Raw genomic sequence first — 18,085 nt, 5'->3', positions numbered from 1 at the left:
GGGGTAAACCAATACGGTTAACAACGGACTTTTCATCACAGACACTGAAAGCAAGAAGGTCATGGAACAATGTATTTCAAACACTGAAAGACAATGGATGCCAACCAAGAATTCTGTATCCAGCAAAATTAAGCTTCAGGTATGACAACGAAATAAAGATCTTTCATGATAAATAAAAGTTAAAAGAATTTGCAGCCAGAAAACCTGCATTGCAAAGCATTTTGAGCAAAACACTACACGAGGAAGAAATGAAAAACAATAACCAAAACCATCAGTGGGAAGTGCCTCAGTAAAGACAGAGGGCGAGAGGAAAGATAATCACGGAGAAACAAACTAAATATTTAAAAAAAAAAAAAAAAAAAGGATAAACAATCAAACATGGATGGAAGTTCAAACCATATATCAATAGTAACTCTGAATGTTAATGGCCTAAACTCTCCAATAAAGTGACATAGGCTGGTATCATGGATTAAAAAAACAAATCCAACAATATGCTGCCTCCAGGAGACACATCTGATTGGAAAAGACATACACAGGCTGAAGGTGAAAGGATGGGAAAAAATATACCACGCACACAGTTCTCGTAAGCAAGCAGGAGTGGCCATCCTCATATCGAATAAAATCGACTTCAAGACTAAGTTAATCAAAAGGGATAAAGAAGATCATTATATACTGTTAAAAGGAACCATTCACCAACAAGACATAACAATTATCAATATTTACGCACCAAATAATGGTGCTGCGACATTCATAAAACAAATTCTCCTCAAGTTCAAGAATCAAATAGACCACAACACAATAATTATGGGTGACTTCAACACACCTCTCTCACCATTGGACAGATCCTCCAAACAAAAATTGAATAAAGAAACTATAGAACTCAATATCACAATCAACAACCTAGACTTAACTGACATATATAGAATATATCAACCATCATCAAATGGATATACTTTTTTCTCAGCAGCACATGGATCCTTCTCAAAAATAGACCATATATTATGCCATAGGGCAACCCTCAGTAAATATAAAGGGGTGGAGATAATACCATGCATTTTATCTGATCATAATGGAACGAAATTGGAAATCAATGATAAAAGAAGGAAGGAAAAATCCTACATCACATGGAAAATGAACAATATGTTACTGAATGATCAATGGGTTACAGAAGACATAAAGGAGGAAATTAAAAAATTCTTAGAGATAAATGAAAATACAGACACAACATATCGGAATCTATGGGACACAATGAAAGCAGTTTTAAGAGGGAAATTCATCTCCTGGATGTCATTCCTCAAAAAAAGAAAAAACCAACAAATAAATGAGCTCACACTTCATCTCAAAGCCCTAGAAAAGGAAGAGAAAAACAACAGCAAATGTAGCAGAAGGCTAGAAATAATTAAAATTAGAGCGGAAATCAATGAAATTGAAACAAAAGAAACTATTGAAAAAATTAACAAAACTAAAAGTTGGTTTTTCGAAAAAATAAATAAGATCGACAGACCTTTAGCCATGCTAACAAAGAGAAGAAGAGAGAGAACCCAAATTACTAACATACGGGATGAAAAAGGCAATATCACAACAGATGCTACAGAAATACAGAAGACAATAAGAAATTATTTTGAAAACCTATATTCCAACAAAATAGAAGATACTGAAGACATTGATAAATTTCTTAAGTCATATGATTTTCCCAGACTGAGTCAGGAGGATACACACAATTTGAACAGACCAATATCAATGGATGAAATTGAAGAAGCCATCAAAAGACTACCAACCAAGAAAAGCCCAGGACCGGATGGGTATACAGCGGAGTTTTACAAAACCTTTAAAGAAGAATTAAAACCAATACTTTTCAAGTTATTTCAGGAAATAGAAAAAGAGGGAGCTCTTCCAAATTCATTCTATGAGGCCAACATCACCCTGATTCCGAAACCAGACAAAGACACCTCAAAGAAAGAAAACTACAGACCAATATCTCTAATGAACCTAGATGCAAAAATCCTCAATAAAATTCTGGCGAATCGAATACAAAAACACATCAAAAAAATTGTGCACCATGACCAAGTAGGATTCATCCCTGGGATGCAAGGATGGTTCAACATACGGAAATCAATAAATGTTATTCACCACATCAATAGACTTAAAGATAAGAACCATATGATCATCTCGATAGATGCAGAGAAAGCATTTGACAAAGTACAGCATCCCTTTATGTTCAAAACATTAGAAAAATTAGGGATAACAGGAACTTACCTTGACATTGTAAAAGCTATCTATGCTAAGCCGCAGGCTAGCATCATTCTGAATGGACAAAAGTTGAAGGCATTCCCTCTAAAATCCGGAACAAGACAGGGATGCCCTCTATCTCCACTTCTATTCAATATAGTTCTCGAAACACTGGCCAGAGCAATTAGACAGACGAAAGAAATTAAAGGCATAAAAATTGGAAAAGAAGAACTTAAATTATCACTATTTGCAGATGACATGATTCTATACCTAGAAGACCCAAAAGGGTCTACAAAGAAACTACTAGAACTAATAAATTAATTCAGCAAAGTGGCAGGATATAAAATCAACACGCATAAATCAAAGGCATTTCTGTATATCAGCGACAAAACTTCTGAAACGGAAATGAGGAAAAACACTCCATTCACGATATCCTCAAAAAAAATAAAATACTTGGGAATTAACCTAACAAAAGAGGTGAAAGATTTATATAATGAAAACTACAGAACCCTAAAGAGAGAAGTTGATGAAGATCTTAGAAGATGGAAAAACATACCCTGTTCATGGATAGGCAGAACTAACATCATCAAAATGGCGATATTACCAAAAGTTCTCTATAGGTTTAATGCAATGCCAATCAAAATCCCAACGGCATATCTTGTAGAAATTGACAAAGCAATCATGAAATTCATATGGAAAAATAAAAGACCCAGAATAGCAAAAGCAATTCTAACCAGGAAGTGTGAATCAGGTGGTATAGCGATACCAGATTTCAAGCTATATTACAGAGCAATAGTGACAAAAACAGCATGGTACTGGTACCAAAACAGGCGGGTGGACCAATGGTATAGAATAGAGGACATAGAGACTAATCCACAAAGTTACAACTATCTTATATTTGATAAAGGGGCTTAAAGCATGCAATGGAGGAAGGATAGCATCTTCAACAAATGGTGTTGGGAAAACTGGAAATCCATATGCAACAAAATGAAACTGAATCCCTTTCTCTCGCCATGCACAAAAGTTAACTCAAAATGGATCAGGGAACTTGATATCAAACCAGAGACTCTGCGTCTGATAGAAGAAAAAGTTGGATCCGATCTACAGATTGTGGGGTCGGGCTCCAAATTCCTTAATAGGACACCCATAGCACAAGAGTTAATAACAAGAATCAACAAATGGGACTTAATTAAACTTAAAAGTTTTTTCTCAGCAAGAGAAACAATAAGAGAGATAAACAGGGGGCCTACATCCTGGGAACAAATCTTTACTCCTCACACTTCAGATAGAGCCCTAATATCCAGAGTATACAAAGAACTCAAAAAATTAGACAATAAGATAACAAATAACCCAATCAACAAATGGGCCAAGGACCTGAACAGACACCTCTCAGAGGAGGATATACAATCAATCAATAAGTACATGAAAAAATGCTCACCATCTCTAGCAGTCAGAGAAATGCAAATCAAAACCACCCTAAGATACCATTTCACTCCAGTAAGATTGGCAGCCACTATGAAGTCAAACAACAACAAGTGCTGGAGAGGTTGTGGAGAAAAGGGTACACTTGTACATTGCTGGTGGGACTGCAAATTGGTGCGGCCAATTGGGAAAGCAGTTTGGAGATTCCTGGGAAAGATGGGAATGGAACCACCATTTGACCCTGCTATTGCCCTTCTTGGACTATTCCCTGAAGACCTTAAAAGAGCATGCTACAGGGATACTGCCACATCGATGTTCATAGCAGCACAATTCACAATTGCTAGACTGTGGAACCAACCCAGATGCCCCTCAGTAGATGAATGGATAAAAAAAATGTGGCATCTATACACAATGGAGTACTATGCAGCAATAAAAAATGACAAAATCATAGAATTTGCAGGGAAATGGACAGCACTAGAGCAGATTATGCTTAGTGAAGCTAGCCAATCCCTAAAAAACAAGTGCCAAATGTCTTCTTTGATATAATGAGAGCAAATATGAACAGAGCAGGGAGGAAGAGTAGGAAGAAAAGAGTAACATTAATCAGTGACATGAGATGGGAGGGAAAGGGAGAGATGAGGAAAATTGCATGGAAATGAAGGGAGACCCTCATTGCTATACAAAATTACATATAAGAGGCTGGGTGGGGAATGGGAAAATAAATAAGGAGGGAGATGGATTACAGTAGATGGGGTAGAGAGAGTAAAAGCGAGGGGAGGGGAGGGGGGATAGTGGGGGATAGGAAAGGGAGCAGAGTACAACAATTACCAATAGGACATTATGTAAAATTGTGGATGTGTAACCGATGTGACTCTGCAATCTGCATTTGGGGTAAAATTGGGAGTTCATAACCCACTTCAGTCTAATGTATGAAGTATGATATGTCAAGAGCTTTGTAACGTTGTGAACAACCAATTAAAAAAAAAAGAAATTATCAAACTCTTTTTTTGGATAATCTTTTCTTGTAATGGTATCTTAAGTGTATGAAATACATTGTACATGATTCTTTGTTAAAGTTCCATTAGGCTGATAAGATTAATTTATCAAGCAATAGGAGAGGGTCTTGGATAAAATATTGGTGGCCTATGTGTGTCTCAGAGTGTGTATTATAAATCATAGTGGGAAAAAACTAGAGTTTAAGCAAAAGAAAATTTAAAAACTACAGTAATACATATTGCTTATAGAAAATACAAAAAGTCTAAAGAATAAGAGAAATTTCTAGAGATAACCACTATTACCTTATTGATAGATTTCCTCCCAGCCTGTTAGGGGTGAGGTTTTTTTTTTTAACAGGAAATTAGAATTTTAATTCTATTGCTAGAATTCTAATAATACTTAAAGTTTTGTTTTCTCCTTTTTAAGGTCACCTTTATAAAGTTAATGTACCAATTATGGTTACACAGACTTCTGGAAGAGCAAGTATTCTCCAGCATCCAGTTCAACAAGTTTTTCAACAGTTTGGGCATCCTTCAATGATACAGACCAGTGTTTCACAACTGAACCCTTGTTCCCTTCAAGCGAGTAATAAATCACAAAGGATGGAAACTGCGCTGCAGCAACCCACAATCCTACATTCTGGGCCAGTGGATAGGAAGCTCTTAAAAAATGCCACTAGTGATATACTTGTACCTCCTGGAAATGAGCATAAAATCATGCCTGAAGCTTTGTTGAGGCAGCAGGAAAACTCTCAGTACATCAGTCTTCCAGGTGTTGTATTTCCTCCACAGGTTTTGCAGACAGATTCTAATGTGGAGCCAGTGCTCAGTGTTTCAGCTAGCATGACTCAGAATCTTCATAGTGGGCCTCTCTCATTGGGCCCTCAGGTGTCTTTCCACCACATGACTGATGCACAGCTTCATGTTCTTAAAAAAAGAATGTATGGATGTGATTCTGTAAAACAACCTAGAAAAATAGAGGAACCCAGCAGCCTACCTGTTTCTGAGAAGGTATAGTTCTTTGTTCACCTTCTTGATATTAGGGAACTGATTGTGGCCAGTAATTAGAATTCCTGAAAATTTTTTAAAGGTATAATACTAATCAGAATTATATATGTTTTTGTTTTTCCTTAGAAAATTTCTTTATTCTATTTTTTTATTGGTACTTTATAGTTGTACATAATGGTGGGATTCATTGTTACATATTTGTACATGTACCTAATATAACCATATTATTTGGCCAGAATCATTCCCCAGTGTTTCTCCTTTCATAAAATTATTTCTTTATAGTTTTAAGTATAACTATCAGTTCTTAAAGTATTCATACTCAGCATTTCTTAACTTTTTGTTTCCATTGATGAATCAGAATACTTCTTTAAAGAGAATGCATTTATTTTGAGGTAACCCATTTTACCTCTCCCTCAGATTGTGAGAAATGTTTTTTTTTTTTTTGTTTAGAGATAAAATTTAAAAGACCCAGAAATCTATCCCAGTATTTAATGAATATTTTGAGATTAATTCATTGCCAATGTACAAAAGTTATCTGATGTATTTCCTATTTTACCTAATTTTCTTGAACTTGCATGAAAAACTTCCCTACACAAGGAATTATCTTGCTAGTAATTTTGTTTCCCTCTGCCTGTTGAAATACTAGTTTTATTGAATTTCTTTTGGAATTCAGATCATTAAAAAGAAAGTTTCTAATTAATTTTACATATTAAAATTGATCTGAGGTATTTATTTCCAAGAAATTCATAGTGGTAAAAGAAAGATTCATGGCAAATTTTGGGTTGTAAAAATTAGAAACAACATTGCATTTCTGAAAGTAAATGTGAGCTCCCCAAGGGAATTTTTGCTAATTCCATTTATTATTTTAGTATCATGTGACTAAGTTATGCTCTAGCTAATGGTTTAGTCATCTTCTAGAACCACTGTATAAAGCTGTAGTAATGTACAGTTAAGTGCCATCTGAACTTTTTATTTTTAGAATATTTCATATTTCTTAGGGGAAAGATAGGGACTGTGAAGAGAGTGTGTCAAACTATTTTGGGAGTTTCAATTGACTGATAACTTTCAGAAAATATTTGACCCATTGTAGAATATTTCTGATGTTTGATGAAACCTGTACAGGATCTTTTAGCAAATTTTTAGTTTTCATAAAAAGTATTGAAATAAATGTGTTTTTTAAGTATTTTTCATGACATTTTTAACATAAAATATGAAATTTGGAGTTAAATTTTAGCTAAACTAATAATTATAAAACATTTGATTTTGAGGTAAAAATAACTGTAAATTTAAAATATATATGTTTTCGTCATTTAGTACTTCTGGAGGCATTTTTTTTCTGGTATTCTGTGTGAATTTTGCAGATTTTTGGTGTGATGAGTCGAGGACATATTCTACTTTTAGGCATTAGATATCATCATGTACTTTTTTGATAGAGGAAAATAGATTAGTTACTATGTATTAATCAAGAATTATTTAGGGAATACTGGTGCATTGAAGGCACAAAAAATTCAAATTCCAGATTCACTTCTATAAGCACTATGTAAAGTTAATCTCTGAAATTCAGTCACAGTCTGTAAACTAGGCATAATACCAACTTCATAAGTTTTAGAATTTTCAAAACTGTTGTATATAGAAGACGTAAAGCTTCTGATATAGAAAGCTTCAGATTAGTGTTAGTATGCTTTATGGTTACATATTGGATAGCTTTTCATATCACTTGTCTATTAGTTTTAAAATAGGTCTGTATGTAAAACACAAAATCCAAATATCCAAGAGTATGTACCTTATAAAATGCTTCCTTATTTATTTATTGTAGAATACCTTTAAATATTTAGCAATATGGGAAATTTATGCTGATCTAATTTTGAAAAAATTTATAAGTAGTTTTATTTTTTTCTAAGCAGCTTAGAGCAAGTTGTAATTAGCAGTACTTGTTTACTTGTCCTGTGTTGTAGACTCCCAGCTATCTTAAGAAACTATGCAATCTTATTATTTCTTACTGTTTCATAAAATATATTCCTGACAAATTTTGATTCAGCTTCCTATAAGTTCTGTTCTGTTTTTCATCTGTATGAATTTGACCATTCTAGGTACCTTATAAATGGAATCATATAATGTTCTTTTGTGACTGGCTTTCTCAGTATAATGTTTTCATGGTTCATCATGTTGACAGTACCAGGGTTTCATTCTGTTTTAAGACTGAATCGTGATTTTGATAATTTTTAAAAATTAATTAATTTATTTAAATTAATTATATATGACAGCAGAATGCATTTTGATTCATTGTACACAATTGCAGCACAACTTTTCATTTCTCTGATTGTACACAGTGTAGCGTCACACCATATGTACAGTCATATATGTACCTAGGGTAGTGATGTCCATCTCATTCCATCACCTTTCCTGCCCCCATGCCTCCTCTCTGCCCCTCCCTCCCCTTTGCCCCATCAAAGCTCCTCCATTTTTCCCATGTCCCCTTCATTAGGGATCAGCATCCATTTATAAGAGAGAACATTTGGCCTTTGGTTTTTGGGGATTGGCTTACTTCGCTTAGCATGATAAAACTTGTAGTGTTGGGTAGATGATAAATAAAAAAGGTTCTGAAGAAAAAAAAACTTGTAAATATTTCTGGAGTCTGTTCCCTCTTCTCCATCCCAGCTGACATTGCCCTAAATGTCTCTTATGTGGAATAAGTTTCCTAATGAATTTATCAGCCTTTTAGCCTCTGCTGTTTCTCATTCCATTCCAGGAGGATAAAGGCCTAAGTTTCAGGGATCAGAATTGTTTTGAATATCTACTCTTGTGATGTGGGCAAGTACTAAAAAAGTGACTCAAAAAGTATATTTTATGTAAAATAATGTTTCTCCTTTAAAATTGTGGTGATGGGAGGATGTGTTAGGATAGCATGAAGTGCTCAACAGCACACTGCTGCTGCATGGTGAGTGCTCAGTCCCTGTTAGCTATTATTGGTCTTCCTTATGTCTTTCAAAGCCATGAGAGATCTGTCCAGAGTGCAGCCTGACTGTGTTCTTTGCTTGCTTAACACATCACTGCCCATCATGTATAGGATACAGTTCAGGCTCCTTAATATGGCAGTTAAGGACCATCTCCATGTTCTCTCTCTGCCAATTTCTTATTTACTTTTCCTTTCATGCCTAGTACTTTGAAACACCAAATGGAAGTGATTCTGTTTCCTAGCTCTTTTCTTTTTTTTTTGTGTGTGTATAATACTGGGGATTAAAAATTTTTTTGTATTTGTCAAAATATGTTAAGGTGTATTTCCTGCCAAATGAGAGTGGAATAATGTGGGATGCTGTTTACATGGTCAGATAATATATAATCATCATTGTCACTATATTATGATAGATAGCTGAATTAAATCACCTGTCATGATTACAGAACACTGAATTCAGCATAATTTAGGTTAAAAATGGGTAAAAAATTATTATACCTTATGTTTCTCTTGTTTTGTATTTATTCTCACCTTATGTGTATGAAGTTTTGTCAGTCCTTACTAGCCACTGGAAAAATATGGTTTTTTAATTAGAAGAAAGCGTAAATGGAAAAGGTTGGAAGCTGGATTAGGTAAATGAAGCTTTATTTTAAGGAATCCTATTTATTTGATTATTGTAATACCCAGACACAGAAGCAACAAATAATTAAAGATACTTTGGTGAAACTGAGAATCTTGAACATTACTGAGCTGGTTTGTTTTAGAGCAGAGAAAGAGAATTGAAGCAGTCAGATTACATCATTTGCATTAGAACTGTAGACATTTTTTTTTTTTAATTTTACATTTGGCTAGAATTCATAGAAGAATCAGCAGTAACTTTCCTTTAACATTCAACAGGATAAAAATACCAGTGCTGCTTAGGGCAGCTAGCATTTGATTTTCATTATATTTGCATGTTGACATCATTAAAGAATTACTTTGCTGAGAACCCCTTTTTTGGGGGGGGGGGAAGTTGGAACCTGAAATCATTGCAATAATAAAAAGGGATTTTTGCTTTGCAAAATTTGATATTCTGTACACTAATATAGCACCTGAGATGCTTGGCAATACATAGTTTTGTAGTTTTAGTAAAGCAAGCATTGTTGTCTATTTTGGCACGTGGCATTCATTAGTGCTAAGATATAGCCAGTAATTCTAAAAAAAAAAAAAAAAAAAATCTTGTCTGCTGACATAAAACTCCAGTACTTTAGAAACAAGGTTTTGAATTATTATCTTTTCCAATACGTTTATTAAAAATGTGTGCAAAATGTTAAATTTTTCTTCATGAAGATTTTTTTTCCTGATATTTCAAAGGACAATGCTTAAAGCCCTGACTTAATCCTTGGGGAGATGTTTACTATTTTTGAGAGGGAACAAAAGCCTCCTTATATAGTTTTACCTGGAGGAATTTATTGATGATCAGTGTGGGGGATGTTTGGCTATATGAAAGATGTAAATCTTCCTATTCATGGTCCTGCAGCATCCATTATTGATGATGTTATAAAACTATTCACTATTTGGGTCAAATTACAACCTCAAAGGACACTGGATTCATATAATCATATGTGTAGTCTGAACTTTGCAGTGCATGTTGGAAGTGCTTCTGAAGAAAGAAATTGAGAATGACAAAATTCTTTTTCAGTTACTGAAATTAAATTCAGATTTGTACTCTTACTTTCCCAGGGTAAAGAGAACCTCATTAATTTGAGAAAAATAAGATGATGTTATGTGAATTCAGTTGAAAGAGTTCTGGAATCTTTAATATTCCTCAGTAAGCTTATACTCATCTGGCACAGTACCAAGGGAGCTCTGAGTCATTTTGCAACAAAAGATTTCATGATTTAAAGTTTTCAGTACTTGATGCTATTAAAATGAAAAGCCAATTTCAACATGTGGTTTAGGCTTAGGACTAACCTTATAATATTTTTTTTTCTAAAAAGCAGATTTTTGAAGTATTGGCAAAAAGTCAGATTTTTTGACATATAGTAAATGATAAAATTTTCATTTTTGAGTTTTGTCAGTTTTAGGTGTATAGTATGAATTTTGACAAATATATGCAGTTATATAAAACTACCTCAGCTGAGATAAGAAAACATTTCCATCACCTCAAAGAGTTCCCTCATGTTCCTTTATAGTCAATACCCTCCTACCTACTCCTAGTCCCTGGTAGTCACTCATTGATCTGTTTTCTTTTGGTAGAGCTTTAACTTTTTCAGAATGTCAAACTGTTGAAGGTATGTAATATGTAGTTTTAGAATAATGCACTTGAGATTCATATATGTTGTTGAATGTATCAGTATATTCCATTATATGAATGTACCATAGTTTATTTACCAGTTGCATATTTGGGTTGTTTCCAGTTTTTGGCATCTGTGAATGAAGTTCCTGAAAAAAAAAAATATATATATATATATATATAGTGTGTGTGTGTGTGTGTGTATGTATGTATACGTTCCTTTTGAGTAAATACTGAGGAGTGGGACTGCTAGGTCATATAATAATTTATAACAAACTGTCAAACTCATTTCCTAAGTGGCTATATATCCAACACCAGTGTTTGGGTGGAATTTTGCATTTCTGCCAGCAATGTAGGAGGGTTATAATTGCTTTAGGTTCTTGCCATTGAACACAGTCTTTTGGAGAGAAGTTTGGGATTTTGATCAAGTCCAATTAAGCTTTTCTTTTGAATTCTGCTTCATGTATATGTAACTGAAAGTTGCAAAGATTTCAAGATTTTTGTCTTTCCCGCCTTTTTTTTTTTTTTTTTTTTTTTTTTTACAGTGCTGGGGGATCTATCCCAGGGCTTTGCACATACTAGGCAAGCAGGCACTCTACCACTGACTATGCTACACCCCCAGCATAGTCATGTTTTCTTCTCAAATTTTGTAGTTACATGACACATGCCTATAATGTCAGTGGCTCAGAAAGCAGAGGCAGGGGGATCATCAGTTCAAAGTCAGCCTCAGCAACTAGGCAAGGCCCTAGGTAACTCAGTGAGACCCTGTCTCTAAATTAAAAAAAAAAAAAAATACACACACACACATACACACACACACACACACATTTTTTTTGGAGAAGATAATGCTAAGTGAAGTTAGGCAATCCCCAAAAAACAAATACCGGGTGTTTTTTCTGATATAAGGAGGCTGATTCATCGTGGGGTAGGGAGGGGGAGCATGGGAGGAATAGACAAACTCTAGATAGGACAGAGGGGTGGGAGGGGAAGGGAGGGGGCAGAGGGTTAGCAAGGACGGTGGAATGTGATGGACATCATTATCCAAAGTACATGTATGAAGACACAAATTGGTGTCAACATACTTATATACAACCAGAGATATGAAAAATTGTGTGTATATGTGTAATAAGAATTGTAATCCATTCGGTGTCATTTATTTTAAAAAATCAATTAAAAAAATAAAAAATTCTTTATCAAAAAAAGGGTTTTATTCTTTTTGATGCTAGTATAAATAGAATTGTTTTTTAAATTTCCTTTTTAGGTTTTCAGAGTACATAGATAAGCAACTGATTTTTGTGTATTGGTTTTTATAACCTAATTCATTTATTCTGTTTCTTCTTCTTTTGTGAAGTCTTTAGGGTTTTCTACATATAAAAGTATTTCTTTTATTTGTTTTTCTTATTAAATTGTCCTAGATAGTATTTCTGATACTGTGCTGAGTAGAAGTGGTGAAAGCAGGCATTTTTGCTTTTTTCCTCATCTTTCAAGCTTTTTTTTTTTTTAAGTCAATTATTACCTGTAGTTTTCTTGTAATGTTTTTGTCAGGTTTTGATATCCACGTGATGCTGGCCTTATAAAATGAGTTTGGAGATATTCCTTTCTTTTCAATTTTTGATAGAGTTTGGGGAGTATTGGTTTTAATTCTTGAAATATTTGGTACAGTTCTTTAGTGAAGCCCTCTTGTTTTGGAGATTTTTTAAAAATTATTAATTGAATATCTTTAATAGTTAATGGGCCTCTTCAACCTTGGTAGGTTGTGTGTTTCTAGAAATTTGTCCATTTCATCTAAGTTTTCAAATTTTGGGGAATACAAGTGCTCATAGTAGTCTCTCAAAGTGTTTTTCTCTCTCTCTCTCTCTCTCTCTTTCTTTTATCTCTGTAAGATTGGTAGTGGTGTTCCCTGTTTTATAATGATTTTAAATGTTTGAGTTGTCTTCAGTCTAGCTGTAAAGATTTGTCTATGTCTTGATCTTTTTGAAGAACTAACTCATAGTTTTTGTTGATTTTCTATTTTGTTTATCTCTAATAATTATTTCTTTCTTCTTCTGGTTTTTGAGTTTGATTTATTCTTTTTATCCCTAGTTTCTTAGAGTGTAAAGTTGGGTTGCGAATTTGAGATTCATTTTTTTATATTTTCAAAAATTTTATTGGTGCATTGTAATAGTGGGATTGATTGTGACATGCATTAAACATAATTTGATCAATTTAGTTCCCTACTACCTCCCTTTCCCCTTTGCTACTCCTTCTCCTGGGTCCTCTTCCTTTACTTGTCAGTTTTGAGATTGGTCTTTTGAAATGTAAGCATTTATAGTAAATTTCCCTCTTAGCACTGCTTACATCCCATAAATTTTGATATATGTGTTTTCATTTTTATTTGCCTCAAACTATTTTATAAATTTCCCTTGTGATTTCTTCTTTGACCTACTATTTTTTTAATATATATATATTTTTCATAATTTGTGGATTTTCCATTTTTTATTACATCATTTTCTAGTTATTAATTTTTACTATTTATTAAAAATCTATTTGTATAATTTTTATTACTATATTAAATATAATTCTAATATTTCCATTTTAGTTTTATCCCATTTGATGAGAAAAGATGCTTAGCATAAGTTTAACTTAAAACATTTTTAAAGACTTGTTTAATATCCTAGCATATTTAATCTTGGAGGATATTATTTATATACTTCAGAAAAATTTGTATTCTGCTATGCGTGGTGGTATATGCCTGTATTCCCAGTGACTTGGGAGATGGAGGTAGGAGGATTGCAAGTTTGAGGCCAGCCTCAGCAATTTAGCAAGGCAATTTAGTGAGACTCTGTCTCAAAATAAAAAATAACAAAAAGTACTGGGGATGTGGCTCAATGGCACCCCCAGGTTCAATCCCCATTATTTAAAAAAAAAAGAAAGAAAAAAATTTGTATTCTGACTTTGTTGCATAAAAAGTTATTTATATGTCCATTAAGTCCTATTGATTGATGTTGTTAAATTCTTTATTTTCTTATTGATCTTTTTTTGTGATTCATCTGTTCATTATTTTAAGTAGGGTATTGAAATCTCCTAGTACTATAGAACTATTTCTGCTTTTAATTCTTTGAATGTTGTATATATTTATCTGCTCTGGTGTTTGGTGAACTTGTGTTTATTGTTACATCTTTCTGGTAAACTGATTCTTTTATCACTGTGTATTTTTTTTTTTTGTAATAGTTTTTGACTTAAAGTCTGTTTTGTCTGATAGTAACATAGCCCCACAACTCTCTTTGGGTTACTGTTTGCATGGACTTCAGTTTTACATCCTTTCAGTTTCAACATATGCATGTCCTTAGATCTAAAGTGAGTCCTTGTAGACAGCATATAATTGGATCCTGCTTTTTGTCCATTCTTCCGGCCCATGTCTTTTGATTGGGGAATGCTGTAATTTAGATATGGGTTATCCCCTAGAGGTTCATGTACTAGGGGCTTGGTCTCCAATATGGAGGTGCTGAAATAGTATAACCTTTAAGGAATTGGGCCATCTGCTTTGAGTTCCTCACCAGAGTTGAGTAGATGCTGACTGCAAGTTCTTGAACCTCGAGAACTGTGAACAAATAAACCTTTTTCTTTAAAAAGTACTAAGCCCTAGGTATTAGAGCAACACAAAATAGACTAATACGGGGAGTTTACTCAGTTTACATTTTAAATAATTGGAAAATTGCCATTTTGTTATTTATTTTCTTCATGTCTGAACTTTTTTGTCCCTCATTATCTTCTATATTGTTTTCTTCTGTGTTTTATTGATAATTTTATAATGATATATTTTTATTTCTTTCTCATTTCCTTTGTGAACATTCTATAGTTATTTTCTTTGGTTACTAGGGATATTACATATAATATCTTAACATTATAATTATTTTTATCTGATATCAATTTAAGATTAATCACACACAAGGGGTTGGGGTTGTAGCTCAGTGGTAGAGCGCTTGCCTAGCACGTGCGAGGCACTGAGTTTGATCCTCAGCACCACATAAAAATAAATAAGATAAAGGTATTGTGTCCAACTATAACTAAAAAAAAAAATTAAAAAAGAACACACACACAAAAGTTTATTCCTTTACCATTCTACTGTCTCCTACTGTTTTCACAGATTGTGTATTTATGTTATATACCCCTAATAATAGACATAATTTTATGCTTTTGTTTTTTAATTCCTAGAGAAGAATAAAATAATAACCAACTAAATTGTGATAATACTAGTTTATGTATTTTTCCATGTAATTTTCCTTTCCTGAAGAATTCTTTATTTTGTGTCACCAGAGTTATTATCTAACATCCTTTAAATTTAAAGGACTCCTTTTAATGTGTCTTACAGGGAAGGTCTCATTGTAATTAATTCCTTCAGCTTTTATCTGGGAATGTTCTAATTTCTCCCTCATTTAAAATGGCAAGGCAGATTTTATTAAAGGTGGGTCATGGCAATAGGTATATGGACCATTGTAATAGGGTTTTATAGTAGGGGAGAGAGATTCAACTCAACTCCTTTTCTCATTTTAAGCCCTTTAATTATATCATCCTACTGCCTTCTGATCTTCATTGTTATTCTGAAAAATGTGCTAAAACTCTTTTTAAGGGTCCTTAGTATGTGGAAAAATTGATTTCTCTTGCTGCTTGAAATGAAAGTGTTTTTTAAATTTCAATTTCTAATTGTTGCTATTATATAGATGTATAGTTTTTGTCATCTTGATAGGTTTTAGTTGCTATTTTGTACATACATTGGAATTATTTTATATAGACAATTATTTTTTTCTTGTTAATAGGAATAGTTTTTATTCCTTCCCAGTCAGTAATTCCCCCACTGACTTATTGCATCAAGATATCCAGTGCAAAATTAAATAAGAATGGTGAGAGCAGATATCTTATTCTTAAAGGGAGAGCATTCAATCTTTCATTATCAAGTATTGTGTTGGCTGTAAATTTTTTTTTGTAGATGACTTTAACCTAAGTTTTCTGAGAGTTTTTATCATGAATTGTTGAATTTTTAAAATGTTTTTGCCACATCCATTGAAACCAAATGTTTCCCTTCATTCATCATTTGATATGGTAAAGCACATTGATTGATTATCAGATGTTCAACTATGAAATGCACTCCCCAAATTATTTCCTTTAGTCAGGTTGTGTTATCCTTTTAATATATTGCTAGATTCAATTTGCTAAATTTTTTTTTTTTTTTTTTTTTTTTTTTTTTTTTTTTTTTTTTTTTTTTTTTTAGTTTTCAGCGGACACAACATCTTTGTTTGTATGTGGTGCTGAGGATCGAACCCGGGCCACATGCATGCCAGGCGAGCGCGCTACCGCTTGAGCCACATCCCCAGCCCCTTGCTAAAATTTTATTGAGGATTTTTGCCTCTATGTTCATAAAGAATATTGGTCTTTATTTTTTTCTTTGTACTACTACATCAGGTTAATAGTACTAGTTTCATAAAATAAGTTGAAAAATATCTGTACCTCTTCTGTTTTCTGCAAGAGTTTGTAGTCATCTGGATCCAGACTTTTTCTTTGTGGGAAAGAATTTTAACTCTGAATTAAATTTTTGAAATGTCTATTTAGGTCATCTGCTTTTTTTTTTCTCTTTTAACTTAGTTCCTTAAACTTTGGTAGTTTTTAAGGAATTTATCCACTTCATTTAAGTCATAAAATTTATTATAAGAAAGTTCATAATATTTCCTTATCATTTTAATATTTTAGGACCTATGGTAACATCTTTTCTGTAATTTCTAATTTTGAATTCTCTCTCATGCTGACTCACTTGTTTGTACAAGATTTTTCAATTTCTTTTTCAAAGAATGAACATTTGGTATTGTTGATTTTTCTCTATTTTTTTATGTTCTTTGTTTCTCTATTTTTATTTCCTTTGGTTTGCATTGAATTTAACTTGGTCTTATTTTTGTAGTTTCTTACATGGAATATTAAAACATTGATTTAAAACCTCCTTCTCTTTTCCTTCCTCCCCCTCTTCTTCTTTCCCCTCCTCTTCTCTTTCTCCTTCTTTGTCTTATCATTCTTTGTTACTTCTCCTTCCTTCTTTTCCACTCAGGGTCCCTTTATCATTGAGCTACATCCCTACCCACAACCTCTTTTTTTGCTGAGGCTGGCCTTGAACTTTTGATGCTCTTGTCTCAGCTTTCCAAATTGCCAGTATTATAGGCAAGTACCACCACATTGGATCGGGACTTTCTTCTTTTATAATCATTTAATACTATGCTTTTACCTGTAGACATAGTTTACATCTCACAAGTTTTTGTTTTATTTTAATTTAAATTCAAATAAATTAAGTTCTAATTCCCCTTGTGATTTACTCTTTGACCCATACATGTTTGGGATTATTATTTTAAATTTTTTAATATTTGTTTTTTCTAGGTATCTTTCTGTTATTTATTTCTAGATTAATTTCTTTGTCAGGACATACATTGTATGTTTTAAATTTGTCAAGGTTTGTTATATGGCTCAGAATGTGGTCTGTCTTTGAGAACATTCTGTGTGCTCTTAAAAAGAAGCAATTTTGCTATTTTTGGATGGAATAGTCTATACATGTCAATTGGGTCATGTGTATTGATTCCATTGTATTCTATGTCTTTACTGAATTTCTGTTTACTTTTAATTTCTGAGATAGGAATTTTGATTTCTCTAAAGATAATGTGGATTTATCTATATTTTCCAACTTCCAATAATGGTTGTGTGTGTTTGTGTGCATGCACACATACACTCTAGGGATTGAACTTTTAGGGCCTTAGCGCATGCTAAGTGCATATGCTGTACCACTGAGCTATATCCCCAGCCCAAGCAATTTTAGATTCATGGAGTTTTGAGGTTATATATATTGACAGGTATGTAAATATTTAAGATTAATGTTTTCTTCTTGAATTGAACCCTTTATCATTATATAATCGTTCTTATTTATCTCTGATAATAATCCTTGTTCTGAAGTTCACTTTTTTCTGATATTAATGTAAAGATTTTAGTTTTATTTTAATTAGTGTTTACATCATACATATTTTTTCTATTCATAGCCACTCCTCCCAGTTTCAAATTTAAAATGATCCAAATGGTTGGGTCTGGCTAACTTAATGCAGTCTGATAATTTCTGTTTTCTAATTGGTATGTTTTAACCATTTCTATTTAATATAGCTATTAAGCTACTTTGCAGTTGTTTTCTGTGTGTTCTTT

The 18,085-nt window shown here is 33.1% G+C and overlaps 1 protein-coding gene across 1 annotated transcript in view; it reads left to right on the top strand.

The window, feature by feature from the left end:
- Nucleotides 1-18,085, top strand: part of GTF2A1L (general transcription factor IIA subunit 1 like) — an 83,995-nt gene that overhangs the window by 30,142 nt on the left and 35,768 nt on the right. Inside the window, exon 7 of the mRNA XM_081264468.1 lies at nucleotides 5,074-5,657. Within this exon, the coding sequence (XP_081120594.1) occupies nucleotides 5,074-5,657 (584 nt within the window). The remainder of the gene's footprint in view (nucleotides 1-5,073; nucleotides 5,658-18,085) is intronic.

This window comes from Spermophilus citellus (assembly GCF_964194105.1).
Source record: "Spermophilus citellus genome assembly, chromosome: 13".
Classification (NCBI taxonomy): Eukaryota; Metazoa; Chordata; class Mammalia; order Rodentia; family Sciuridae; genus Spermophilus; species Spermophilus citellus.
Note: the sequence above shows the minus strand (reverse complement) of the source record. Positions and strands in the feature narration are given on the sequence as shown.